This window comes from Candidozyma duobushaemuli, assembly GCF_002926085.2.
Source record: "Candidozyma duobushaemuli strain B09383 chromosome Unknown E_B09383, whole genome shotgun sequence".
In the NCBI taxonomy this organism is placed as follows: Eukaryota; Fungi; Ascomycota; class Pichiomycetes; order Serinales; family Metschnikowiaceae; genus Candidozyma; species Candidozyma duobushaemuli.
Genome location: NW_020289900.1, coordinates 829,840 through 856,588, shown reverse-complemented (window position 1 = coordinate 856,588; position 26,749 = coordinate 829,840). Strand labels below are relative to the sequence as shown.

The following is a 26,749-nucleotide window of genomic DNA, read 5'->3' as shown; positions in this document are numbered from 1 at the left end:
GAAAGTCTCTCATTGTCCACTCTTTCTACTTTTACGTTGTCATGCAAAGATATGCAAAATAAAAAAAGTACACACATCTGGTAAATGAGAAGAACGTCTCAACTGACACTTCTAAGTGGAGCTCTTGTTCAGGAATTTATTGTTCCAGCACCAAGCCTTTTGAAGAAATTTAAACATTGCAGTTTTCACCCCGTAACATGTCAATCTGGCTGGTTTCAATGGACCGCTATTAGCCTACTACTGTGTTTTCCTGCATCAATTATCTACGCTCAACCAATTTGTATTTTCACATATTTTACAAATTCCTGCATATAGAGATAAACTCTGGTAACATGGTACTGTATAGTGTGCCAAAATTGCTCACTTTCGGTTGCGGCCACCCGGGGTGGAAAATACTGTTTCCCGTCCGATCAACGAGCGTCAAGCCGCCCACGGCCACAGTGAGTAATACAGTGGGAGACCATGTGTGAAATTGTGGTGCTGCAATCTTTTTGCCTCTTTTTTTTAATTCTTCGTTGAATGGTGAATTCTGGAATTCTTCGGGCGAATGGGATTTGAATAACAAATGAAGACTTAAGCGTATGATTGTCATAATGGAAAGGTTTATAAAAGTGGCCCTCTGGACAGTAAGGCCGTCTAGTGGATTTCCTCTTATGTCCCTTTTCCGAATTGCCAATTTCTAACACCAGAAGAAATGACCCTTAATCCAGGAGTAAAGTGCTTCATTGAGACAAAGCTGAAGCTCCCTCGCCTCTTGAAGCTGTCTCTCCCTAACCTATAAGACAAGTACAAGAATACGTAAACGGCATAATTGACGGTCCTTTCTTGAGTATCACCGTTTCTTGAACCTCACAATGCTTGAAAAAACCGTTAGGTCACTGAATACTGCTTGCTTGGGACTCTGTAGAATTACCAATACTCTCCATGCCAATTTTTTTAGGGCATTGTTGCAAAAATTGTAATGAAAATGACAAAGGCCGCCATGGATGGTATAGATGGCTCGAGAAGGTAAATTGTGAAAGCGAATGCAAATGATTCATCGACGAAGTAGACCATCGGCTGAGAAGCAAGTTGTGCAGCTCGGGGGACAAACGGTATTAAGAAATGCGGCTGGAAGAAGGTGCAAAACACGATAACCATTCCTGCAACACCATCTTCTTCATCCCATAACACCAAAGATAACGAAATGAACGACAAAGCAGCTAGCACAAGATAGAGATAAGGACAAACGAATGGCGGATTTTCAGCAGCTTTAGTAGGAGGAAGGGAAGAAGTCTCCTCCACCGTAAGACCTTCAAACTCACAGGTTCTCTTGCCTTCGGAGTAGCGACAGTGTTTTTTTTTTGACAGCTCCTCCTTCAAATTCTTTTGTACCTCTCGATAAGTTACCAAGAAGGTTTCGCCAAACGCAGCCGGATCTGCCATTTCATTGTACTCGGCAATCTGGATGCCAATATCTTTGAGAATAAGATCCTCGATTTTCTTGCCTTTGTAGCACACCTTTTTGGAGTTATCGTTCTTTCTGCAAACAAAAAAAAACCCTACCGTATATGTTCCGTTGGGCCATTGTGGTGGTAGCAAGCTGGACAAATTTTGAGTTGAGCCCTCCATCGCTAGTTCTAGAGAGTTCGCCGTCTGATTCATCTTCAAGCTAAGTGAGCTATCGTACTTGTATGTCACGACACCCACCTTTGTGGTAAACATCGTCAAACAACAATAAATCATGAAGAAGGCCAACCATGCCTGGTAAAGATAAAGAGGAATTTTCCCCACCGACAGTCTGTTTCTTATAGCTCTCCCGACTCGCTCAACTCTCGTTCTTGTTTTATCAACAAGCACACTAATGGCCTTGGGTTTTTTATCCACATCGGGCCCAGGGTTCTGGGCTTCCAAGTCTAATGCTTCTTCCATGATTCTTTTGTTCCCTCAGGGGTAGAGATAGGAGGATTTATGTATCTGCAGAGAGCTTCTTGTATTTGAAAGAGTATTAGGAAGCTCGAGTAGTGCAATATGTAGAGGGTAATGATCACTTTGGTTTGGAAGTCATGCATTTGTTGTAACTTCCAACCTTAGGAGTTTCCTTGTCGTCAACTGTATCGTGTCAAGCTACTGACTGCAGAGTTATGGCCTTTTTACTCAAATAATGAAGATGTGGTATAGTTGAATCCTTAAAGTTGATCTCGTACTCTACTCCATTGACCGATGGAGAGTCCTATTTATCATACATTGATTCACGACGTGATGTTTATTTGCCATAAGCGGAAGTGACAAATCCACGCATTTGGGTATTTACAGCTTGACTAATGAGCATTATCCCTCAAGTTGACATCAGCATATTTGTTAACGACTTTGAACGTCCACTTTTTTCGACCATCGAGAAATTTGCAAACCTCAAAGAAACTCGATAGGCGTGTGTCAAAAGAGACACTTCAAAGTTCGAGGTGCCCATCGCATGGATAAATCATGAATAGACCCTCGTAAAGTACCATTTCATATGCAAAAACCATCCCAACGAGATGAATGATCATGTTCGACAAAAAAGGAAAACGTGTGTCTTCAGGAAGTGTTGAGATAATGTGTAATGCTCCTCCTTGAATAACAAGGCAGTAAACACCAGGCCACACTGAATATGTGTTCCACAACCTCATAATTGTGAAAACAAATGATAAAGCTGCCAGAACCATTGCCAAGTGTGCTAAAACGAGGCCTCCAAGAGTTTGCAAATACGAGGGTTTTTTTGGTTCTATTCCTTCGTCTTTGCACACACTGAGATCTCTGAATATGAGGCAGGATCTTCTTAGTTGTAAATTGTGCTTCAAATCCTTTTGTAAAGCACGGAACGTCATTGTGAATCTCGCATCAAACTCGAACGGATGCATTCCGTTGTACCTTGCAGCCTGGAGGTAATCCCGAACTATGAAGTCATCAATCGATTTTCCTTCGTAACAGACAATTTCAAAACCATCGTTGTCTCTGCAAGCTCTTGAGCCACTTACAGTATACTTTCCACCGGGCCATCCTTCCGGCAACAAAAGGTAATGGCTTTTCCAAAAACCCTCCAGAACGATTTCCAAGACATTGTCATTGTCTGGATAAGGTGAGTTATGAGGCCTTGTCCCATATAAAGACATGAAGCAATAGGTGACATAGAATAGGAGCCAGCCCAAAAGAATGAAGTGAGGAATATTATATACTCTTCTGCGGATCGTGCAGAGGACCCTTGTGGGGACGCTTCTTGTTCCTCCAAACATAGGTACTAATCTGGTGGGCACTTCTATGATTTGGGCTGTTAGGTTAATTTCTTCTTTCATTGGGCTGGGGAGTTAATAGGATTGATTTGGGGATTTGGTTTGAAGTTTATGAGAATGGATGTGAAGTCATTTAAGAGGGTAGATTTTAGGAAAGTGTAGCAGTATGGTGACAACGCTGGTTATTAAGGAAAGTCGTGATGAAATCCCAGCGATTGTCGTGTTCTACAAAAGGTTGCCATTCATGGTTCATTGGCATTGGCCTTCTTTTTTGTAGTTAATTCAGCAAAATTGATTTTCAGAAGTTTGTGGTTTTCCGTTAATGTAGAGAATCCTGATGCGGTATCCAAATTTGCAGCCAAGCCGTGAATAATTCACGAACTATGAAAAACGAAAAAATCAGGTTATATCCGTAGATTCGCAGTTAGTAAGCTACAATGGCTCCATTGCAGTAAAATGAAGATCAAAAAACAAACAATCATAAAATGCATCGAACGACGGAATCCAGCAGTCCAGCTCGGGTCCTACCTGGTTTGACCTGCACACAGCCCACCACCTTTTGGCTGCGAAATACTAGTGCGTTTTTCGGACACCCTGGAGCCCAAAAACCCTCCGCCAATTGCGCCAATTTCAGTAAATTCCGTAAAAGCAATACAATATTTCGCATAAAGCGGCCCCCAATTTGCATATGGCCCCAATTGCTGGCGCCCAACCACCCTCCACCAGAAAGTCGCCCGCGCACGACCCCCCGTCCAATCAAACACCCACCACACTCGGTGCGAAAAAACCACCTTCAAAATTCACATACTCCAGAACTACTCAACCATAAACCATGATGGCCTCCCGTGTTTTCGCCCGTTCCATGGCCGCCGCTGCCAAAAACACTAAGCCTCCTGTCCAGCTTTTCGGTGTTGACGGTACCTACGCCAATGCCTTGTACTCGGCTTCTGTTGAGCAGTCCTCGGTGGACGCCTCCTACCAGGGCTTGACCAAGGTGTCTGACTTGATCAAGCAGGACCACAAGGTTGCTGAGTTCTTGAACAACCCTGCCTTGAACTTGGAGGACAGAAAGGTTGTCATCGGCACCATTTCCCAGTCTTTGGGCTTGGACAAGACCGTGCTGAACTTCTTGGGTGTTTTGTCCGAGAACAACAGATTGAGCGAGTTTGACAGCATCTACAAGAACTTTGGCTCTTTGTACGAGGCCTACCAGGGCGTTGTCGAGGCCAAGATCACCTCGTCCAAGCCTTTGGACAACAAGACCTTGAAGAGATTGCAGGCTGCCATCCAGAAGTCGTCTTTTGTCGGCCAGGGCAAGACCCTCAAGATCAACAGCGAGGTGCAGCCCGATATCTTGGGCGGTTTGGTTGTTGAGGTTGGCGACAAGACCTTGGACTTGTCCATCTCCAGCAAGGTGGCCAGGTTGAACCAGACCTTGGGTGAGGCTTTGTAAGCAGCGCCTGTGCATCGCTAGACGTATTACATGATGACGTACGAATGTCTGCCGCCGGCGTGATGCCGTGCTGGCGGCGGAGGGCTCCCATATAAAGAATATACCGTTGGAGTGAGTTGGCGGGTTCGGTCAATTGCCGTGAGCCTGAGTGTAGGTAATTGTAGGTGTAGGTGAGGGCCTTAAGGAGTAGGTGGTGAATGCAATTGAGTGCTTCGTGGGAGTTTGTGTTGAATCAAGCCTATGGAAGCAACTCAATTGCATAAAATGAAGTTGATAGATTGTCACCATAAAGAATTGCTAGAGCATTGAGTTTTCATCAATGGGAAACCAAATAGGGAGGGTTGTTGCAGTACGGCCGCTTTACATATGTTCTGTAGTTGACTAATGGGTACCTACTACGGAGGACTAATCAACGCCATTTGTCACCTCAGTATTCGGCAATCTGAAGGTTCGTAAACTTTGTCAGTTTTCTGAAATTTGAAGGTTCGTAGACTTTAAATTTCAAATCGAAGTGGATGGCTTATTCTTGATCTTGTCTTGCCTGTTTCTACGTACCTCAAAAAGTGCAACGTTCCATTTCATCTAATGTAGCTTGTTTCAATAAATCTTGGCAATTAATTCTCTAGATCAACACAACTTATGACGTTACGGCGCTAGTACTTGCAATTGGCTCCCTGTCATTGATGTAACTTATAGTAGGCCTAGGAAACCATTATCTAGGGGAGCTACAAATACTGAAACAACCGCCAATTGAATCGAAACGAGCCAATTACTCTTTTCCAATGACAATTGAGTTTCTTGAAGTAATTCACAATACGCTTATGGAAGTACACCCAACCGTACCATAACCACTACAATTGGACGAACAGTAGATCAAGAACACATATCAGACGTTTGCAACGCCGAGCATCATATCCAACGGCTCAATTGCAAAGCTTCACGGAATTCCTTTCAAATTTCCTTTTTCTTACTGCTTTCTATCAACCGCCTTTGATAGGCTAATACCCTCAACAGACCATAGCCTCGATGGCTGCGAAATATCACGAAGCCACCACCACCACTACCAACAACCACCAACATCAAATCAAATCCACACAGCTCAATTACCCCAAAACCCCTCCCAACAGCCAAACAAAACCCAATCCAATTTTCCTCATTTTCAATATCTCTATTATTATCACCGGCACCCCGTGAGACCATCTTCTGACGTTCATACACTCCACCACCTACTCATGTTGAAACAGGCCCGCTGGTTCGTCACGTTTGTGGCCGTGGCGCTCAATTTTTTCGTCTACTTCTATCCAAATTTGATCAATAACGCCGAGCTGTGCCTGTGGCCGGGCGAAACGCTCCATTTCAAGCAGCCCTGGTTGAACAAGATTCTTCCAGTGGAGAAGCCGTTTTGGCAAACTGCCCTTCTAAACTTTCCCCTGGTCCGTGCTCCTCGAAGCCAGCAGATTCACCAGGATGACGGCATTTCCGACATTCACATGCTTACGTTCGGAGACCCCCAGATCAACGGAAACTGGAAATCCACCAAGTACATCAAGAGACTCGACAACTACGGAAACGACTACTTCTTGGGCCACATTTTCAAGTTGATGAAGAGCCGCTTGGAGCCGAGCCACGTGGCCGTCATGGGCGACCAGTTCAGCTCGCAGTGGATCTTGGACTCGGAGTTCTACAACCGAACCCGTCGTTTTGTGGAACGATTGTTTCCCAGGGACTACGAGTATAAACAGACTGTTTTGGAAACGTGGGCCCGCCACGAGGACTACGACTGGGTGAAGTGGCTCAATCAGGAGAAGAAAATGGATCCGGGCCACCGTTTCCACACCAGACAGTATAGTGATGTGTACGACTGGATCCACCCAGAACGGCAGGAACTCAACCTTGAAAACCCGCTTTTCATCAATTTGACCGGAAACCACGATATAGGCTACAGCGGCGACGCCACGTGGCAGCACATGGCCCGTTTCCACTACCTTTTTGGCCAGAACAACTATGTGATTACGTACAACAAGGGCCAGCCGGAGGAGTGGAGGATCGTGGTGCTCGATTCGCTTACGTTGGAGGGCCCGGCGCTCGAGGAGGATTTCATCAATTTCACCTGGTCGTTTTTGGAGCATTTGAACGAGACCAATAAGGATTTCCGTGGTCTGACGGTGCTCTTCACACATATTCCGTTTTACAAGGAAGCCGGCATTTGTGTGGATGGTCCTGAGCACCGCTACTACGAGAACTACGAGAAGGAGCCCTACAAGAACGGCAAGCTTCGGTCGCAGAACCATCTTCTCTATGAAACGTCCCAAAAAGTCTTGAATATCGTGTTTCCCAACGCAGACAAGGAAGGGCTCATTTTAACCGGCCACGATCACGAGGGCTGCTCGTCCTTCTACAGCTTCGTCAACGACGAGTGGGTTGCAGCCAAGGAGCCTCAAGAGGGCACCAGAAAGCCGATTCACGAGGTGGTCGTTAGGGCCATGATGGGCGAGTTTGAAGGCCAGACGGGTCTTGTGAGCGGCCATTTTGATGAAAGTGAGGCAGAGTGGAAGTTTAGTTTCACCTACTGCTCGTTTGTGATTCAGCACTGGTGGTGGGCGTCCCGTGTGGCTGCCTTGCTAGCCGTGTTGGTGCACCTGGCTGCGGTACTTATGGGATAGCCAGGGAAGAAGCGTGGTTTGAAGGTGAATCATCAGATGGCCGCTGCATTGGTGACGGTGCATTTGGTGTTATCCTCAAGCATCACAGCAAGAAGCATAATTCAAAGAAAAGCAAGAAAGTATGGGTGAACTCATCCCGACATGGCCCACACGGCCCGATTGCATTTGATAAGCATAAATACATATTTCATTGGCAGAACAAAGCTCTTCTACTCTACACTTTTCATCTTATTCAAGAAGGCAGTCATAGTATCTTTCCAAAGCCCTCTCCTGCCATTGTTTTAACCTGTTGTCTCTTCACTGGTATCTTGGTGATCAGTTTAAACAATACGATCCAATCACTAAAGAGAGCATCAATTTCTACCTTCACCGTCGCCGTTTCTACACCTCAACTAACAGATACGTCCATTGGCCTAGGCCTCTACTTTTGGTTCGGCGGCCACGTCGGCGCCGTTTTCGGCTTCTGGAGCCGGAGCCGTTGGTACCTCCTGAGCCTTTGGTACCTCCTGAGCCTTTGGTACCTCCTGAGCCTTTGGTTCCTCCTGAGCCTTTGGTACCTCCTGAGCCGTTGGTTCCTCCTGAGCCTTTGGTTCCTCCTGAGCCTCTTCCTTTGGCTCCTCTTTAGGCTCCTCTGTAGACTCCTCCTTGGGCTCCAGTCCGTTCTGGGCCACGAAACCCTCAATGTCGCTCAAGGCAGTGGTAAACGAGTCCTCAGGCAGAATCTGCACCTTCTTCACGGCAAGCTTGCCGTCAACGAAAATCCAGTGGGATCTCTTGGTGCCACTGGGGGTCTTTTTTGCACCCAAAAGACCAATCAACTGTCTCTCCGGGTCCGACAACAACGGAAAACGCAACCCCTGCTTGCTCACAAAGCTCAGCTGCGCCTTGGGGCTATCCGTCGACAAGCCGTACACCTTGGTGTTGTTGTCCACAAAGCTCTGGTACAGCTCCAGAAAGCCACAGGCCTGTCTGGTGCATCCTGGGGTCAGCGCCTTGGGGTAGGCGAAAATGACCACGTACTTGTTGTTTTTCACAACGTCTGCCACGTCGACGTCGTTTTCGTGGTCGTCCTTGAGTTTGATGTCGGGGAGTTGGTCTCCCACTTCCAACTCGGTTTCTTCTTCGGCCTCAAAGTCCGAGTCCGAGTCTGGTTCTTCGTATTTTGGTTTTTTTGACGAGGGCTCGTCGTGGGACGCAACACGGGCAGAACGGCGTGGGGGCATGGTGCAAAATGGAGTAGTAGGTGGGTGAGTAGTAGGTGGAAGTGGAGATGTAGGGTAGTCTGGTGCGAAAGCAAAGAGCAATGAAGCCACAGAGAGTATGCAGACGAGGGGAGGGTGGGTGGAGGAAGTGATTTGGGAAGTTGATGGGGAGGTTTTGCAATTGGAGTTTGGTTTTTAATTTTTGGAGTTTGCGGAGTTGGGGTGATGGTTGGAGATGTGGGTAGGCTGGGATGGATTTCGCAGCCACTGGGTAGTGGGTGAGTGAGTGAAAATTGGGGGAGTTTGGGGGAGTTTTTTGGTGATTTTTGGGGAGGTGGTTTTGGAGGTGAAGGAGGTGCTGGGGCCGTGGAATTGAGGCTCAATGGGCCGTGGCGGTGGAGATACGGTGGGGTGGTTGTGGAATAGGGGCAGTACAAGGTGGATGGAGGAAGTCATGGAATCGGAGTCAGAGGGTGGAATAAGGCCAGGGGGACATTAGTTTGGGCTGTTAATTTGGATATAAAGGTTTCTGGGGGATTCTGGGGATCCGGAGTCATTGGAGTTGTAGATGTGGTGATGAGGGTTGATGGCTGTATGGTGAGGGGGCGATTCGAAATAAAAAAAAAAAAAAAAAAAAAGAGTGGATTGGGGAACTTTTGATTATCGGGAGCTTGTGGATCACACAGTAGATGAAAGTAGAAAGAAAGCTTGGGATGAGGTTCTGTTGATGTTTAGTTGTCGTGAGTAGGTGAGTAGGCATACATGGCAGATCGGAACAAATATTAAGTGTCACTGCTGACTTTTCAGGGGTCGTAAATCAGGGGTCGTACACTGCAGTGGGATTATTTCGAGATTTGCCTTTTTCTTCTTGTTTCTGAAAACGGCTTTTCTTGATTCCAGTATAGGCAAGAACAGCGTACTGGAGTTTCCCGGTGTAGACATTCATGGAAATCTCAGGGCTTCCTAGAATTTCTACAGGTGATGGATAGCAGTGATTTGTTTTTAGGTAAAGTAAGAAGTCATCATATTTCTCAATTCCAACAAAGCCTGACGCCGTGGCAATCCATCATCCAAAGTTTACGTATCTACGATGTCTTTCTCGGGAAGATCAGTTCAAAATAAGCAGATTTCAAAACCATGAATTATAAAATGCTCTCAAATCTCCCATTCATTGTCTTGGATCTGCAATTGCGTAGTTGAGTATAGTTGTCCATCAAAAGTCGATCACGATGTCACACCGTTACTGTTAACCAGTCCTCGCCGCATTAACCATGACGACTTTGCCCCTCTTGAACAAATTATTCTGTTATTTTTTAAAATACATCTTGATCCTGAGCCCAAAAGTTCCATACTAAGTAGTTACAAGACTGCCTGCTGATCAACAAAGCGTAGGTCACTCTTCCATACCTGAAAAGTCCCACTTCAGCCTTGAAACTTCCCCAAAAAATCGCCCACCTGTGACCGTTTTATGCAATTCAATAAAAATATTCAATATTATTTACAAAACCCAACATCCGGGGAAACTGGAGCACAAACTTCACCTCCTCCAGCACGTTCTACACCACCATGTGGTCACAATTCCCATGATTCGTAGAAAATAATCCCACGGAGCCCCGCCTCAGTAACATAAATAGAGCACCTCTGTCCCCTCCACCACAATATTCCATTATCCACTTCTTTATCCAATACTGGTTTCCGCCATTCCCGGCATGCCAGAACATGATATCATTCCACCACACGGACGTTAACCATCCATCCAGGCTATTCCATCCAATTATCCAATGATCCAAAATTCCAAAATTCCAAAAACCATCCATTTATCCATCCAAACCATCCGTCCTTATATCATGTAATCCATAAATAGCCTGTTGTGTCTCGACACTACTAATTTCAGCTGCCGAAAATCGGCACCTTCTTGGTCTGGCTATACAGCAGATATCGAGAAAATAAACATTTCTCGTACTTGGGGGATTTCCGGGTACGAGTCAGGTTTACCTCTCTGACATGCTTGAGGAAGGGGAAGTCCAAGAGTATGGAGGTTTGGTGATTTCCTGACTTGCTATCGAAGGAAGGAAGTATCCCCGGGCAAGAAACAGAGTCGTTGAGGGACTGCCCGAGGAAGGGGAAGTCCTTGGGTACTACCAAGACGATATCTGGTCGGAAGAAGAACTCCGGATATATAGATGAGTTGTAGAATGGGACCCGGAGATGGGGAGTCTCTAGGGTCCATCCTGGCTTGTCTGAAGAAAGCGCCAGACGAAAGATGGGTAAGTTTTTCAGCGAGTGCCTGATAATGGGGAAGTTGTTGGGGACGAGTTTGAGACAGAGCTTGTTTTGAGTTTGGGCTTTTTGTGGACAAAAGATGAAAGCGATCACAGTCCCGGGGTTTATGATGGGGAAGTCGTTTTCCTTGGGGCTGGGGCTGTCTTTTGTCGATTGTCTGGCGAAACGCTTATAAGCGTTTTTGCTCCGGAGGCCTTCTGATGACGAATTAGCGGAAAGGGCTTTTGCCTGAATCTTCCAAACGGGAGCGCTGGGGGCACGGTCCCCCGTAATTTTTGGAACTTTTTCGACTTGCCACAAAATATTTTGGGTAGGTTTCCTCCGACGGGTCTGCGTGATCTGTCCTTGGATGCCTGGTCAAGATATGGAGTGGCAGCATGAGGTGGAGGCCGTGGTCCCACCGAGTGCAAGGGGTATGGAAGGAGGTTTGGGAGGTTTTGGAGGAAGAGATTTTAGAAAGAGATTTTGGGAAGAGATTTTGGAAGGTGGGATTTTGGAAGGAGAGATTTTGGAAGGAGGGATTTTGGAAGGAGATTTTGGAAGGTGGGATTTTGGAAGGTGGGATTTTGGAAGGAGATTTTGGGAAGAGATTTTGGAAGGTGGGATTTTGGAAGGAGAGATTTTGGAAGGAGGGATTTTGGAAGGAGATTTTGGAAGGTGGGATTTTGGAAGGTGGGATTTTGGAAGGAGATTTTGGAAGGAGAGATTTTGGAAGGAGAAATTGTGGAAGGAGAGATTTTGGAAGGAGATTTTGGAAGGAGAGAAGAAAGCTTTTGATGGTGTGGTGGCTTGAAGGAATAGGCATAGTGGTGATACTGATGCCTTAACAGTTTGAGCAGAGTACTTCTTGACGATTCCAAAAAGCACTGTCTTCTAATTGGGGACGGTATTGGGTCAATTTTGTACATTCAGTTCCAGAAATAGCATGACTAGGTGTCTGGTAAAGTATATGTACTCGTGTGACCCAGCTGCCAGACAGCCGTTACTGCTGAAACTTCACCAGAACTGAGAGTCCATTCTTGGCCCAATCACGCTATTTTCACTTTTTCACTTATCCCTCTTAAAAAGTCAACAAAATAGAATATCAACAAGTCTCCACCCTTTCGAGTCTATCTTGACTTCTTGGGTGTTCGCTCAAGAGCTTCCAATTCTTCACTAGAGGCAAACCCAAGTAGTCAAATCCCATGGAATATATCATACTGACTTTTATGTCTGAGCGGAGTATTTTTGGCAATTCCAGTATAAGGTACTGTTTTTCGATAAGGAAGGTATCGGGCCACTTTTGTACATTTCCAGAAATAGCATGTCTAGGTGTCTGGTAAGGTGTATGACTCTTGAGCTCTGTATCCAACCATATCGCTGAAACTTCAGAGAGTCCATTTTTTGCCCAATTACGCCCTTTCACTTAGCCCCTTATCTCTCTTCGAAGGGTTATAGAAATAATACCAACAGTCCAGTGTTCTGTTTTCCCCTTATCCCTCTACAAATTTCTATAAAATAGAATACCATCAGTCAAGTGTTCTGTCTCTTGGTTAGATGCTTTCATGTCATGACTCTCACATCCAACAACGTCAATGTGAATATTAATAATATCCACTGTTATCTTAGGATTTCTACCTTCTTATGATACTGATTTTTTATTCAGTGCATACGGATTGCTCACAAACGTGGGCTCCGCAAGCCCCGAAGAAATCCCAATATATTCACGCCAGAATTCAAGAAAAGATTGTAGTAAACTCTCCTTCTCAACAACTAGTTGGACCAAATAGAGAAACCCTACTTCTACCTCGGGGTCACTCAACAAGACTTGCCCATCTTCTCGCCAACGAGGAGCCCAAGAATTACAGCAGCACAAAGATAATTCAAAAAGTTGATATCGACTTGGTGCTTGACCAATTTACTTTGCAGGAAGACGTTGGTCTCGTCAGTGGACGTAACTCGGGCACACTTATGCTGTGCGTCGCCTTGGAATATCATCTTTTCAGTATCTTCTAACAGCATATAATGATTAAAATGGCACTTTCACCCCATTGGCTATAGGTCACTCACTTACCTCCTCAGACCTATGATTATTTCTATCGCCCTCTGCATTGGGTGACTTTGACCGTCGCCCAAAAGACAAATGCACATTTCCCTAGAACCAAGCCATTTCACCAAGCTCTATCTCATCGTGAAGTACATCTACATCTAGCTGCAGAGAACCTCCGACAGAGAAAATTGTCGAGTCCACAGATACCTTTGGTATCGCCGTTTTTTTTTGGCTGTGAACTCTTTAATCTCCATGCCTTGCAAGGTCACATGCCTCCATTGATTCTAAGAACAGAGGAGAGAGGGAATTTCCCGAGGACTTGATCAAACTGTGCATTGGTATCGAGAACACTGACCACTTGACTTACGATTTGACTAGGGCGCTTTTGAGGAGCGGTGCTGCCAATGAGAAAGACGAACTTTACAATGCAGTTGCTGTGCAGCCAAAGTTATAAGCCCTCAAGGCAGATCGTTCTGATTCAGAGTAGATATCCAAGCTGCTTTTTTGAGTTATAGAAGGTATACATTCATCAAAGCCACTTCTCCTTATCTTCTTCCTTCAAAAACAAAATCCCCACTTCGAAGCACAAAATACTGGTGGCATGAGCGAGGATTTCTGGGGCCTGTGCATCTTAAATTGATGCTAGATCCAGTTGACACTACATTCAAGAACTTAAGACGTCTCAATTGCTTTGTTAAAATCGTGATACACGTACTGGTCTAAGGAGAGAATTTTAGAACTCCAGGACAAACCACATAATCCCCTTCTGCCCTAGCAATTGAAAAGGGCAATGTAAACGGTTTTGCCGAGGGGTCTATGACATAATATGATTTGCAAAACCCTCAAAGATACATTGTCGCTCGCTATCCACCCCAACTGATAAGACCAAGGTGTGAAGTCATAGCCACCCTGGTATCTGGTAACTTGAGAGAAGGTTTTTACTATACGATCTCGGTTTATAGCTTTCAAAGCTGAGGAGTAGGTGATATCCCGAAGCGACGTTAAATCAATTCTTCACCAAAAAAAGACCCTCCCTGGTCCACCTCCTTTATCGGCTTCACGGGATAGGCGCCTTGCATCCTAGGACCACCCTCATCGACTCCATCTATCATTTCATCCACTGACTTTCTGGCTTTTTAGGCCCCATCTCTGACGTCATAGGACCCCTCCGCCATTGGCGCCTCCGCCATTGGCCCCTCCACCATTGGCCCCTCCACCATTGGCCAGCATCATCAAACCAATACTCATAGTCAAGTGTTCTGTCTCTTGGTTAGATGCTTTCATGTCATGACTCTCACATCCAACAACGTCAATGTGAATATTAATAATATCCACTGTTATCTTAGGATTTCTACCTTCTTATGATACTGATTTTTTATTCAGTGCATACGGATTGCTCACAAACGTGGGCTCCGCAAGCCCCGAAGAAATCCCAATATATTCACGCCAGAATTCAAGAAAAGATTGTAGTAAACTCTCCTTCTCAACAACTAGTTGGACCAAATAGAGAAACCCTACTTCTACCTCGGGGTCACTCAACAAGACTTGCCCATCTTCTCGCCAACGAGGAGCCCAAGAATTACAGCAGCACAAAGATAATTCAAAAAGTTGATATCGACTTGGTGCTTGACCAATTTACTTTGCAGGAAGACGTTGGTCTCGTCAGTGGACGTAACTCGGGCACACTTATGCTGTGCGTCGCCTTGGAATATCATCTTTTCAGTATCTTCTAACAGCATATAATGATTAAAATGGCACTTTCACCCCATTGGCTATAGGTCACTCACTTACCTCCTCAGACCTATGATTATTTCTATCGCCCTCTGCATTGGGTGACTTTGACCGTCGCCCAAAAGACAAATGCACATTTCCCTAGAACCAAGCCATTTCACCAAGCTCTATCTCATCGTGAAGTACATCTACATCTAGCTGCAGAGAACCTCCGACAGAGAAAATTGTCGAGTCCACAGATACCTTTGGTATCGCCGTTTTTTTTTGGCTGTGAACTCTTTAATCTCCATGCCTTGCAAGGTCACATGCCTCCATTGATTCTAAGAACAGAGGAGAGAGGGAATTTCCCGAGGACTTGATCAAACTGTGCATTGGTATCGAGAACACTGACCACTTGACTTACGATTTGACTAGGGCGCTTTTGAGGAGCGGTGCTGCCAATGAGAAAGACGAACTTTACAATGCAGTTGCTGTGCAGCCAAAGTTATAAGCCCTCAAGGCAGATCGTTCTGATTCAGAGTAGATATCCAAGCTGCTTTTTTGAGTTATAGAAGGTATACATTCATCAAAGCCACTTCTCCTTATCTTCTTCCTTCAAAAACAAAATCCCCACTTCGAAGCACAAAATACTGGTGGCATGAGCGAGGATTTCTGGGGCCTGTGCATCTTAAATTGATGCTAGATCCAGTTGACACTACATTCAAGAACTTAAGACGTCTCAATTGCTTTGTTAAAATCGTGATACACGTACTGGTCTAAGGAGAGAATTTTAGAACTCCAGGACAAACCACATAATCCCCTTCTGCCCTAGCAATTGAAAAGGGCAATGTAAACGGTTTTGCCGAGGGGTCTATGACATAATATGATTTGCAAAACCCTCAAAGATACATTGTCGCTCGCTATCCACCCCAACTGATAAGACCAAGGTGTGAAGTCATAGCCACCCTGGTATCTGGTAACTTGAGAGAAGGTTTTTACTATACGATCTCGGTTTATAGCTTTCAAAGCTGAGGAGTAGGTGATATCCCGAAGCGACGTTAAATCAATTCTTCACCAAAAAAAGACCCTCCCTGGTCCACCTCCTTTATCGGCTTCACGGGATAGGCGCCTTGCATCCTAGGACCACCCTCATCGACTCCATCTATCATTTCATCCACTGACTTTCTGGCTTTTTAGGCCCCATCTCTGACGTCATAGGACCCCTCCGCCATTGGCGCCTCCGCCATTGGCCCCTCCACCATTGGCCCCTCCACCATTGGCCAGCATCATCAAACCAATACTCATTCTCAGCCGGCGTAACAAAAAGCCTTTGTGCGGCTCGGCGATCGCCTCGCTTACCCACGCTACACCGAAGCGAACGTAAAACCATGTCAAGCAGGCGTTGACGTGCTTCTACATAAAAAATAATCCCAGCGCCGGTCTTTCGAAAATCCCCCGGAAAGGCCAAGAAATCGCTTTTCCTCGTCCTCGGCGTGTCTCAGTCCAATTCCCTGCAGCCGTATCGCCGGTTTCATTTCGCAGCCGTACCAAAACATCGCCAACTACAATGCCGCCTTACTCCATGGAGGTCCGGTTGGACAACCAGCTTGCGCTTTTCCGGCCTGGCGACTGGGTCACGGGCGAGGTGGTGCTCAAAGTTTCGGAGCCTTTTGAAGTCAAGGATATCGTGGTGCTGCTTGTGGGAGAAACGGAGTCATGTAACTTCAAACACGACGATAACCGAAGGAGAATGAGTGGAAGTACCCGTTTTCGCCTCTTTGAGCTTTCCCATAGGGTATTCCCGAAAACGCCCAACGCCGACCGCTACGAGTTGGACAAGGGCATCCACAAGTTCCGCTTTGACCTAGCGTTTCCAGCTACACAGGTGGAAGCACGGTGTTTGATGCAGTTTGAGTGGAACAGGCTGTACTTGCAAACGCAGCTTTGGAGAAATACCGCCGAATTGGCGCCTGGTTCGCTTACATCGACGGACCTTCCGCCTTCGTTCAATACCATCTTTGGCATGGACAGCTACGCTGCAGTCAAGTACACCGTACGTGGTTCGGTGGGAAGACCAGGGAAACTGAGTGTGGGAAACGACAAAAAAATAGAGCTCCGTTTTTCTCCAACGCTACATTCCGCCGTGTGCTCGGTTCAGCATTTGACGGAGCACGGCTTGTTTCTTCCAGACTGGAGTCGAGGAGGCACGATTCTCAAGCTTCAGTACGACCAGAGCAAACGGCAGGATCGAAGCTTTTTCGATAAAATGTTCTCGTCGGGCTCGTTCACCTTGCCGATCGACGCCGTGGTGGAGTTCAAGGATAGCAATTTGTCCCGGTATGCTCAGGGATCCACCAGCAGGGTGCTCCATCAGGAGGACATTCTCTCGGACGTATTACGAGTGAATCTTGTTTCGCCGTTTTCGTATAAAGCCTTGAAGGAGGCGCTTTTCGGGCGCTACGTCATCAAATTAGGCCAGGAAGCCGCCGTTCCCCGGCTCGTCATCAGACAAGTCAAAATCACCATCATCCAGCATCTCCGCTACTCGGGCTACCTGGAAAAAGAGGCCACGCATCGGATTCCGCTTGCAAAACACACCCAGTACCGAAAAGTCGATTTCTCCAGATTCCAGCGTGTGGAGAACTACCCCGGCTACGAGATTTTCCGAGAAATCCCCAAAGAACACTCGTTTTTGGCGGCACCGCAAACAGCATATCTGTACGAGTTGCCGGCAGAGTGGCTAGAATACGGCCTTTTCACAGATGAACAGTCGTTTGTGGCGCCCAATATACAGTGTGACTACCTGCTTGAGTTTGCCATCAAGGTCAATTCGTCCGCTGAACAGGGCAAACACTACGATGTGGTTTGCGAGGCGCCTATTCTTTTGGTTCCTCCTCGTCATACAGATCACGAGGGAGGAGGTCCGCCTGCTTCATCTGGACCGGTCCGTGTGGCTCCTTCTGAAGAGCCTGTCCGTGTGGCTCCCCTGGCAGATGCCGAAGAAGCTCCTCCTTCATACCAGGAGGTGATGCAGAGCTCGTAGGGGAGATTTTGGAGAGATTTGATATATCGCAGTTTGGAGGTTTCGGACTGGCTGGTTAATTGAGATGAGGCGGCTGCCATTGGACGTTTGCAGTTTGTGGTTCTCTTTGCCAAAGTATAATAATTAATAAAGCACTAACCATACTTTGGATGCACATTTTGTGCCATGTGGTGGTATGGGGCTATCGACCTGATCACAGTTCATTTAAAGAAGGCATCGTCTTGCTTTTAATGGAAAATAAGAGGTTTGAACCTGATTGTCTTACCCTTGTTATTTATGGATTAGGAAAGATTGAAATGTTGTCATCTTGTCAAAATACGAGTCAGAAGGTAGCTATGATTCCTGTTTGTCATCTTATGGTGTCCAATAGCGAAATCAATATGTTCGCATGGAAAACACCTGGTGTTTCCTGAAACCCAATGTTTTTCTTCCCTTACTACGCTCGCATGGTGGCATACTCTACATCTTTACTCTATCATTACATCTCCATTCAATTCGTCGATGAAGTATATCAACGAGCAGAAGCTTGATCATTGAGTATTTCAATATGCTGAATTCCTAATATACTTCGAAACAACCGTATCGATTCACCAGCAGTTCGAGCACCACCTTCACTTGTAACTTTCCAGAGTTCAGAGCAACGGACCATTTAAAATTATCAAGAGTCTGGACCAGTTTGCACTCTTCCCTCTTGTAAAAGCATTCACCACATACTGGATAACTGCCAGATGGATGGCGGAATGACACTAATCTTAATTGAGGAGATCGATTCTGCGGTTCCATAATCAAAGGCTCAAGGATTCTCAGCTTTCCAAATGGCCTCCAATGAAAGTTTAATCTCTGTTGAAAAGGGTGGTCTCACAGTACGGTGGGTGGCCTCACAGTACCTAATGTATTTCACACACGCTGGGACTCCTAAAACTCACCCAATTTCACGCATTTCTGAAGTTGTTCCAATGTGAGTGGAAAAAAAAGCTATATTCGTTAAGGGTAGTATGTTGGAGCTGAGCTGTCACCAACCGTGTGCTACTCGTGAAGCCTTCACCTCCACGAAAAATCCTTCTTTGTACGTCTTTCCTCCATGGTCAACTTGAAGAATGTTTCTCTATAAGTATTATCAGCAGCTAATGAGATATGAGGAGTTCTTACACCTCCAATTAATCTATTAGTTAATTTCATCTCGCCAATCTACACCACTACAATGAGCCCTCTCAACTACATCTACAAACTTTCGTAAATGTTCAACTTCAACAACATCCATTGAGAGAAAAAGTATATGGGTAAGATAACGACAAGGTTTCGAGAAATTTTGAAGAAATACTCCTAATCAACTGACTCAGGGGTGACTAAGAGGCTATTTCAGTAGTCTCTTGGCTGGAGGCCCACGGTAAATCGATACTACGATACAGCCCTAAACACAAAAAGACACTGCGTTACTCCCTAAGCTGTACTTTTGACCAATTAATGGCATTCCTTCCAAGAGGGTTCAACAGTGTAGCATCATATTAAGCTATGCCTAGTGAACCAAGCCAGGATCAATACTCCTACTTTTGATCGCCAATTGACCCATCCTGAGCCCTATTCAACTCACCATCCTACACCACCACTCTCGACTACATCTACAAATTTCACAGATGTTCATCACCATCATCCATTGTCTATGGAGCCTGGGTGGTGGCTGGAGACACGGCAGCGGCGTCCAAAGAAGCCGAAACATCATCGCCAATAATGAAATATGGCTCCCACACACCGGCAGACTTACAGGCACTCTGTGCCAAAGAAGTAGCACTCTTCACATCGTCACCCTGGCACTTTTCAGCAATACACTCTCCCACAGGCTCCGTCCAAGGCAGCATCACACAGAGACAGCCTGTATCCCAGTAGGGACAAGGTGTTGAGGAGGTGTCTTTGGCGAAACACTCTTTAGCACATTCGGGCAATTTGTCGTTGATTGGATCGGCCAAGCCGTTGATGGAGGCTGTTTTAGGCACGGCTGGGTAGGTGGACCAGTTTTCAGCGGCAACGGCGGTCAAAAGGGCGAAAAGGGTGGTTGTGAACTTCATGGGGATTTTGATATACGATTTCTGGGATGCTACGGTATTTATAGGGAGGGGTGGAGGAGACGAAGGAGGTGGAGGTGACAAAGGAGGTGAAGACCGAGTCGGTGAAGCTGAAAGCGTAAATGCAAAGGTAACGCAGGTGACAGTCAGGAACGCCGTTATGCAGCCGCAGACTATGGCTCTTGGCCTCCGCCATTATATGGAGATTCGAACAATTGGGGTTTCCATTACATGGAGATTCGAACAGTTGGGAGTTTCCATTATTTCTTGATTTCGCTCAATTGAGCCAATAGAATAGAGCTCTTATTGTATTTAGTGCCCTTGTGCCCTTAATGCTACCGCCGATATCTCCTGGTGCGTACACATCACCGATTTCGGTACAACCGCAGAGCGTTCACATTCCCAGCCCTCGGATAAACTTTCTGTAAAACGGTTACCGTTGACTCCGAGCGTGGGGCCTCTCGCAGTGGGTTGGTGAACTGAGGACGAGATCGGTTTTGAGATGAACATGCACATTTTGCAGCCAATCCAGAAAGCCACTCGGCTATGCGAGAGGCCGGAATAAGGTTGTCGGAAATAAAAGATTCAATCGGATTTTGATAATATTTTGGGGAGGAATTATAATGGCTTCATTTCTCTACTGACAATTCATTGCTTAAGTAGTCTTGTTCATCTGAACAGTATGGCAATTGGAATACTCGCTATTCGCTTGCATGGCATTTGGAAAGACCGTCAGATCATGGAAAAGCCCTCAAAGTCTGTTTAAGCTTCTGGGTTCAATTCCGGGTGTGAGCAAAGCCTCGATTTTGAAGAATTGGGAAGGAGCCCGACACTAAGGTCCAGAGGCATCGTACACACTTTATGTTAGAAACACCTTAAGAACGATTGATACATGTTTTACACCAAGCGTGTCAGGTATCAAACAGTTGAGGAGATCCGAGCTAGTTTCCTGATTGAAGAGCTCCAAGTGGTATACGGTATAACAGGAGATTCACGGTTACTCAGATATCAGACAAGAAAACCGCTCTAGGATTCCTGCTAACGTATAAACACATCAAACTCTATTCATGTCCAAGTATTAAATTCTCTTAGTCCTCTTAAATTTATGGAAGTGATATCTAAGTGTTATTCGTTATCTATTGGTGCATCAGAACATCCTAACAATTACAAGTTGCCCGTTTCGAGCCACAGACCGTATTATAAGGAAGCTATCTCCATAGGCCGTAATTCCAATTTCTAAGCCATCACAAATGCCACAGTGTCACTTCGATTAGTAAGCCGTTAACTGCCACAATCAAAGAATACCTGATCGGGTAAGGTGATCCACCTCCTTCTGCCTCTAAGCCTAGGGCCGTATCGTAATGCACTCAGTAATCCAATTTATGCCATAATGGCTCTAATTCAGATACATCGCCCAATCGACTCGCAAAATCAAAAACTTTTATTAACTTGGTTCTACGCCTACTCCAACGACAACTCATCCACTGTCACATCCACAGTGTAAATCTCATCAGCAGAAGCACCCAACTTCACGGACTCAGGAAGATGGCCCGAACTGAAGAAAAACGTATTGGTGATAGTGCTCACTCCGTCGTTCAAGAATACCTCCAAAAGGTTCTTATCCACAATGGCTCTGAGCTTGTACGTCTTGTAACCATCCTCATCAGTCTTCAAAGGCTCTGCAATCGCAGAAATCTTATCTGTGAAAAACACATTCTTGTTGAACTCATTGTCCACACCTCTATCAACAAAGAACGCCTCCACATTGGCGTCGTAGCCAAGCTTGATCTCCTCTTGTGTTCCATGCACCTTGTTTGATAAAATCGAAAGCTGCAATTGCCTGCTGTTGAGCTCCTTTGGAGATAAAGTAAACTCCACCTCAATATCAAAAACACCGGTGGAGTTTCCACTCACCGAAATGCTTTCGTTCTTGGACAAGGTGTGGTTCAGCGTCTTGTGCAAGTTCTGACGCTTAATGGAATCTCCAAAAATGGGTGTTTGCACCAAAGTCAACAAATCCGTTTCTGGATTTCCGGGCACTTTCGCCAAAGTGTGGTTTCTGACAATTCCAGTGCTTCCTCTCCATGGATCAGTAGGAACATGTCTAGCATACTGCCAGTTAGAAGCCCAGGCTACACCCAAAACGCCATCCTCTGAAGGTGTGTCACTGAATGTCTGGAAAGCGTAGTAGTCCTTTCCGTGATCGTGAATTCTGGTTTGGTGGTCGTCGGGCGTGAACTTGTAGCCATCGAAATCGCCAATAAAGTACTGGTTGGCAGATCCACCTGAAGGCATTCCTGGGTTAATGGCCAAAATCATCACCCACTTCTTCTTGTCCGTACCCTCCACAGGAAGCTCCATGAGACCAGGACACTCATATTGGTTTCCGTATAATCCAGCAGAAAAGTTCAGGTGCAAAACCCAGTTCTTGAGGTCGGTGGATCCGAAGATCTGGATCTTGTACTCCTGCGATTTTGCGAGCACCATGACCCAGTGGTTTGATGGTTCGTGCCAGAAGACCTTGGGGTCACGGAATTGGGTGGAATTGACCTCAAGCACAGGGTTGTTTTCGTACTTTTCAAAGGTGAATCCTCCGTCTGTGGAGTAGGCCAATTCCTGGACCTGTGCATCCTCGGAATGCAAAGTGTAGAGTGCCACAGCCCGCTGACGGGGATCCACAGAATCGTTGAAAAATCCGGATGTGTTGTTGTAGTCCACAACCACCGATCCAGAAAAGATTCCTTCACCTTCTCTATCTGGAGCAATAACGGAGCCGTGATCGGTCCATTTACTCAAATCCGTGGATGAGGCATGGCCCCAGTGAATGTCCAGCTGGCCTGTTGTGTCGTTGGGGTGTACTGGAAGTAGAGGTGGTACAATTCGTCTTTGGCGTCGTACCATGGTCCGTTGGGGTCGTTCATCCATCCGTTTTGGGGCGTGAAGTGGATAAGCGGTCTGTTTGAGGATGCCAATGCCATTGTGGTGTGTAGGGTGCCCAAAAGAAGGGGTATGATGGAAATCATAGAATTGTAATTGGGATGGGCGTATTTATGGGTGGAATTTTCAGTAGCAACTTTTCGCAGCCTCGGAAAAACTCTGGTCTCGCATTGTTCCCCACAAATTAATGCGAGGGGATTTTCCGGCGCGGGTGGTGGAAATTGTTGGGGTTGGAAATAAATAAGCAAAATTTGGGAATTCGATCGCGGCGAAATATCAATGGCATACTTTGACAGCAGAAAGTAAAACGAAATGCCTGAATAAGCACAAATCGGTGGAATCCGATATGCGTTTTCACTTGTGGACTAATCAGCTTTCAGCATTTCAGCAAGTGTGTGGTCAAGGAAGCAATGGAATTATTTTTGGCATCGGTAACTGTAGCTGGCGTAGTTGGTAGTCGTGCAATTTGTGACGAAGCATTCAACTTATCGAAGTGATCAACAGAACTATGACGTATCAGACCCGGAAGCTAATTTATGTTATCGAAGTGACCAAAAGAATTGGCCATCAGAACAATGCCTTTTGATAGCATGAGCCTTTCAAGGATTACAGAAATTCAATGATAGAAAGTGTTTGTTCAGGGGGTGCAACTTCAATTGGAGAACCTCATTTCCAACTGATCGCAAGGTTGTTTGACGATTGTATGACAATTACTCAAAAGAAACTGACGTTTCCTGGAATCAAAAATGGTACACATAACCCCTGGTATCTCTAATACATCCACACAACTCCTAGAAATACCTTTTTGAACGTTCAAATTCCACTCCAATTTCAAAATGTAACCACATCCTTTTGTTGTCAATCCCTGGGGGTTGGAAGTTCCGATGCATGCACTCGGAACAACCCTGGATAAATGCAGAGTGACCGGAGGATTATCCGCCCAACCCGACCAGACCGCATCCATAAAGCTGTTTCAGGTAAGTGGTCTTCTGCAGCAAGCGCCGTAAAAGAAATGAATGCATCCCGGAGGTCCTTTTGTTGCAAATTCACCGACTAGTAATTTTTTTCCATGATCCATCGAGCCGAAAACCTGTTCAAGCTCTAATTCCATTGAAAACTACTTCATGGCAAGCTTAAAAACTAGCAACATGCCTTTGAAGCCCAGACCTGGATAAACCAGTAGCAAGTCGCCTATTGGAAAAAGAAACCGGATTCGTCAGCGCTGTACAGCCTCTTGAGTTTCAAGAAACAGGGCGTTTGCCGAAGTAGAGCGGTTGTGGCTTGTGCAATCTCGCATGGAACTACGGGAAAAGCAATGAAGTTTCCGTAAGGCGGGTCGGTAGGATTGACTAAAAAACGCTATTCCACTAGCAAAGACAGGACTGGTGCCGCTTGCGTGGGCCAAGAAAAGCCGTTCCGAATTTTGCATCTTCATTTGTGCAAGCATCTTCGAAGGTATTGCCGAATCACCTCAGGTCAAGTGACTCGTTCCTGGAGAATTGCAATAAAAGAGGGGCGCCGCAGACGCCGCAGATGCTGCATAAGTGTGGATCTCTTATCGCTTATGTGAGAGCGTAGAGAGAGAGACGACATTTTGCTCCTTTCGTCCGTTCAGCAGCCCCAACCGAAAAGCCTTTTAGTTATCCACGTCAATCGACCGCCAAGACTGCCTTTGACAGTTTTTCCAAGAAATTTAGCTGTCAGTGTCAGAAATGTGGCTGTCACGTGCATTATCTACGCAATAGAGGCGTCACTTCGCTCAACTGTGGTTGCAAAATACTGCACGCTGTGCGTCTAATTTGCACCCATTCTGTATTACCGATTTGCAATGCTCTTCTAATTCGGGCGTTCTTTCGATGATCTGCATAGGCAGCCGAGCCTATTCGTCATCGATTGTATTTAAACCTTCCGAATTCCCTGGTTTTGTTCACTAACCATGGGTGTCGTTGCAGTCAAGAAACAGCACGAGAAGGGATCCACCGTTCCTACCAAGGCGGAGGAGAAGGAGCTCCACAACATCAATGTGGAGGAGTTTTCTTTCGATAGCGAGTCGCAGGCCGATTCTCTCGTTTCCAATCCTTTCAAAGACCCCGTTGTTGCAAAGTTCTACGGTGACTTGTACGAAAGAGTCGAGTACGAATGCCGTCTGGCTTTCGATCCAGAGATGGAGTGGGCCGAGGAGGAGGAGAAGAAGATCGTCAGAAAGTTGGACTGGCGTGTCGCTCTCAGTGCATGCATCATGTTCGTTGGTTTGCAAATCGATAGAGGCAATTTGGCCCAGGCTGTGGTGGACGACTTGTTGCCTGAATTGGGCATGAACACAAACGACTACAACACGGGTAACACGATTTTCCTTGTGGCCTTTTTGTTGGCGGAATTGCCCTCGCAGTTGATTTCCAAGAAGCTCGGTCCAGATATCTTCATTCCCATCCAGATGATCTCGTGGTCCATTGTGGCAGCCTGCCAGGGTGCCATGACCAACAAAGCCGGGTTTTACGTTTGCAGAGCGCTTATTGGTGTTTTGGAGGGCGGTTTCATCGCCGACTTGGTCTTGTGGCTTTCGTACTTCTACACATCCAAGGAGTTGCCGCTTCGGTTGTCGATGTTCTGGACGTCGCTTTCGCTTACCCAGATTTTCACCTCCCTCTTGGCCTTTGCCATTTTGAGAATGAGAGGCGTCCACGGCTTGTCCGGGTGGAGATGGCTTTTCATCATCGAGGGCATTTTCACCTTTTGCATCGGCCTTCTGGCCTTCTACCTTATGGTTCCCTCGGCCGTTCAGACCAAAAACAAGCTCCATCCGAAAGGCTGGTTCACCGAAAGAGAGGAGAAGATTGTCGTCAACAGAGTCCTCAGAGACGACCCTTCCAAGGGTGACATGCACAACAGACAGGGCTTGTCGATTAAGATGATCGCCAAGGCCGCCTGGGACTACGACTTGTGGCCCATCTACGCCATTGGCTTTTTGGCCTACATTCCTCAGAGCACCATCCAGCCGTACATGACGTTGGCGATGAACTCGCTTGGATTCGACCGTTTGATCGTCAACTTGCTCAACATCCCCAGGCGGTGATCCACATTATTTTCTTGATTGCATTGACGTGGTTTTCCGAGTATGTCAACGAGCGTTCGCTTGTCTCGTTGGCCTTGCCGATTTTGACGGTTCCGTTCATGGCTGCCATCAGATGGTGGCCTGGAAGCATGAAGAACGCCTGGGTCACCTGGTTTTTGGTCACCATGGTGTTGGCTGCTCCGTACATCCACGCTATTTGTGTGGCGTGGGTTTCCAGAAACTCCAACTCCATTCGGTCCCGTTCCGTGTGTTCAGCATTGTACAACATGACCGTGCAAATCGGCAACATCGGTGCTTACAATATCTACAGAGAAGACGACAAGCCTTTGTACCGCCGAGGCAACACGCAGCTTTTCATTATTGCGTGTGTGATGATCCGTTGCTTGTGATGGTGAAGATGTACTATATCTGGAGAAACAAGCAGAGAGACCAGATATGGAACGCCATGAGTGCCGAGGAGCAGGAGGAGTATGTTAGAACGACGACAGACGAGGGCAACAAGCGTCTTGACTTTCGGTTTGACCATTAGGCGTGTATTTATAAAGTGATACAGAGAGGAGGGTAGTGTATTGGAATAGTTCTTGAACGATGTTGACGTAGAGAGGTGGTAATGAAATGCGTGTGTAATAAGTGATACAGAGATGAGAGGGTAGTATATTGATAGGAAAGGTTTGATGGGTGGTGGGCGTAAAAGAGGTAATTTTGGAAAAGAGAGTAACAGCATTGTTTAAATGTGCTTTGCTTTAGGTCAAGCTGCTCTGACCATGGCTTGCAATGAAGCTAGGAAATATTCAAATCTTTGATTCAGGTTTGACAATAAGGCGTATACTTATAAAGTGATACAGAGAAGGTGAAGGTAGTTGATTGAAGAAGATTTATGGTGAACTACATTCTGAAAACGAGGTGACTTCGATCGATGCACCAGACTAAAAGTCGCTCGACAACTAGACAAAATTGTCAAGACCTAGGAGGTCTTTTTCTCTACAGATCCTCGTCTTCTGGAACATTGACTTATTTACAGTCATACAAGCTAACACCTACATGGAGC

The 26,749-nt window shown here is 46.1% G+C and overlaps 9 protein-coding genes and 1 non-coding gene across 10 annotated transcripts; 6 read left to right on the top strand and 4 right to left on the bottom strand. All coding sequences in view use genetic code 12, as the record gives it.

The window, feature by feature from the left end:
* The first annotated feature begins 371 nt into the window (after positions 1–371).
* CXQ87_004611 lies at positions 372–488 on the top strand. Its single transcript, XR_003148174.1, has one exon. It is a non-coding gene; the product is annotated as a 5S ribosomal RNA (ribosomal RNA).
* Positions 489–936: 448 nt separating this feature from the next.
* CXQ87_004610 (uncharacterized protein) lies at positions 937–1,911 on the bottom strand (the record flags this gene model as incomplete). The annotated part of the gene is made up of 1 exon (XM_025483048.1): positions 937–1,911. The coding sequence occupies one exon, from the start codon at positions 1,909–1,911 to the stop codon at positions 937–939; it is 975 nt and encodes a 324-aa protein (XP_025337991.1).
* Positions 1,912–4,083: 2,172 nt separating this feature from the next.
* ATP5 (F1F0 ATP synthase subunit 5) lies at positions 4,084–4,701 on the top strand (the record flags this gene model as incomplete). Its single annotated transcript, XM_025483047.1, has 1 exon — positions 4,084–4,701. The coding sequence occupies one exon, from the start codon at positions 4,084–4,086 to the stop codon at positions 4,699–4,701; it is 618 nt and encodes a 205-aa protein (XP_025337990.1).
* Positions 4,702–5,933: 1,232 nt separating this feature from the next.
* On the top strand, positions 5,934–7,364 carry CXQ87_004608 (uncharacterized protein; the record flags this gene model as incomplete). The annotated part of the gene is made up of 1 exon (XM_025483046.1): positions 5,934–7,364. The coding sequence occupies one exon, from the start codon at positions 5,934–5,936 to the stop codon at positions 7,362–7,364; it is 1,431 nt and encodes a 476-aa protein (XP_025337989.1).
* A 413-nt stretch (positions 7,365–7,777) lies between these two features.
* On the bottom strand, positions 7,778–8,587 carry DOT5 (thioredoxin peroxidase; the record flags this gene model as incomplete). Its single annotated transcript, XM_025483045.1, has 1 exon — positions 7,778–8,587. One exon carries the CDS (start codon positions 8,585–8,587, stop codon positions 7,778–7,780), a length of 810 nt encoding a protein of 269 aa, XP_025337988.1.
* A 4,543-nt stretch (positions 8,588–13,130) lies between these two features.
* CXQ87_004606 (uncharacterized protein) lies at positions 13,131–15,099 on the top strand (the record flags this gene model as incomplete). The annotated part of the gene is made up of 4 exons (XM_025483044.1): positions 13,131–13,142; positions 13,168–13,325; positions 14,422–14,571; positions 14,910–15,099. 4 exons carry the CDS (start codon positions 13,131–13,133, stop codon positions 15,097–15,099), a joined length of 510 nt encoding a protein of 169 aa, XP_025337987.1.
* A 1,056-nt stretch (positions 15,100–16,155) lies between these two features.
* Positions 16,156–17,631, top strand: CXQ87_004605 (uncharacterized protein; the record flags this gene model as incomplete). The annotated part of the gene is made up of 1 exon (XM_025483043.1): positions 16,156–17,631. One exon carries the CDS (start codon positions 16,156–16,158, stop codon positions 17,629–17,631), a length of 1,476 nt encoding a protein of 491 aa, XP_025337986.1.
* Positions 17,632–19,289: 1,658 nt separating this feature from the next.
* On the bottom strand, positions 19,290–19,694 carry CXQ87_004604 (CFEM domain-containing protein; the record flags this gene model as incomplete). The annotated part of the gene is made up of 1 exon (XM_025483042.1): positions 19,290–19,694. The coding sequence occupies one exon, from the start codon at positions 19,692–19,694 to the stop codon at positions 19,290–19,292; it is 405 nt and encodes a 134-aa protein (XP_025337985.1).
* A 1,458-nt stretch (positions 19,695–21,152) lies between these two features.
* CXQ87_004603 (glycoside hydrolase family 32 protein) lies at positions 21,153–22,669 on the bottom strand (the record flags this gene model as incomplete). Its single annotated transcript, XM_025483041.1, has 2 exons — positions 21,153–22,482; positions 22,551–22,669. The coding sequence occupies 2 exons, from the start codon at positions 22,667–22,669 to the stop codon at positions 21,153–21,155; spliced, it is 1,449 nt and encodes a 482-aa protein (XP_025337984.1).
* Positions 22,670–24,564: 1,895 nt separating this feature from the next.
* On the top strand, positions 24,565–26,230 carry CXQ87_004602 (uncharacterized protein; the record flags this gene model as incomplete). Its single annotated transcript, XM_025483040.1, has 3 exons — positions 24,565–25,671; positions 25,695–26,069; positions 26,099–26,230. The coding sequence occupies 3 exons, from the start codon at positions 24,565–24,567 to the stop codon at positions 26,228–26,230; spliced, it is 1,614 nt and encodes a 537-aa protein (XP_025337983.1).
* Between the last annotated feature and the right edge of the window lie 519 nt (positions 26,231–26,749).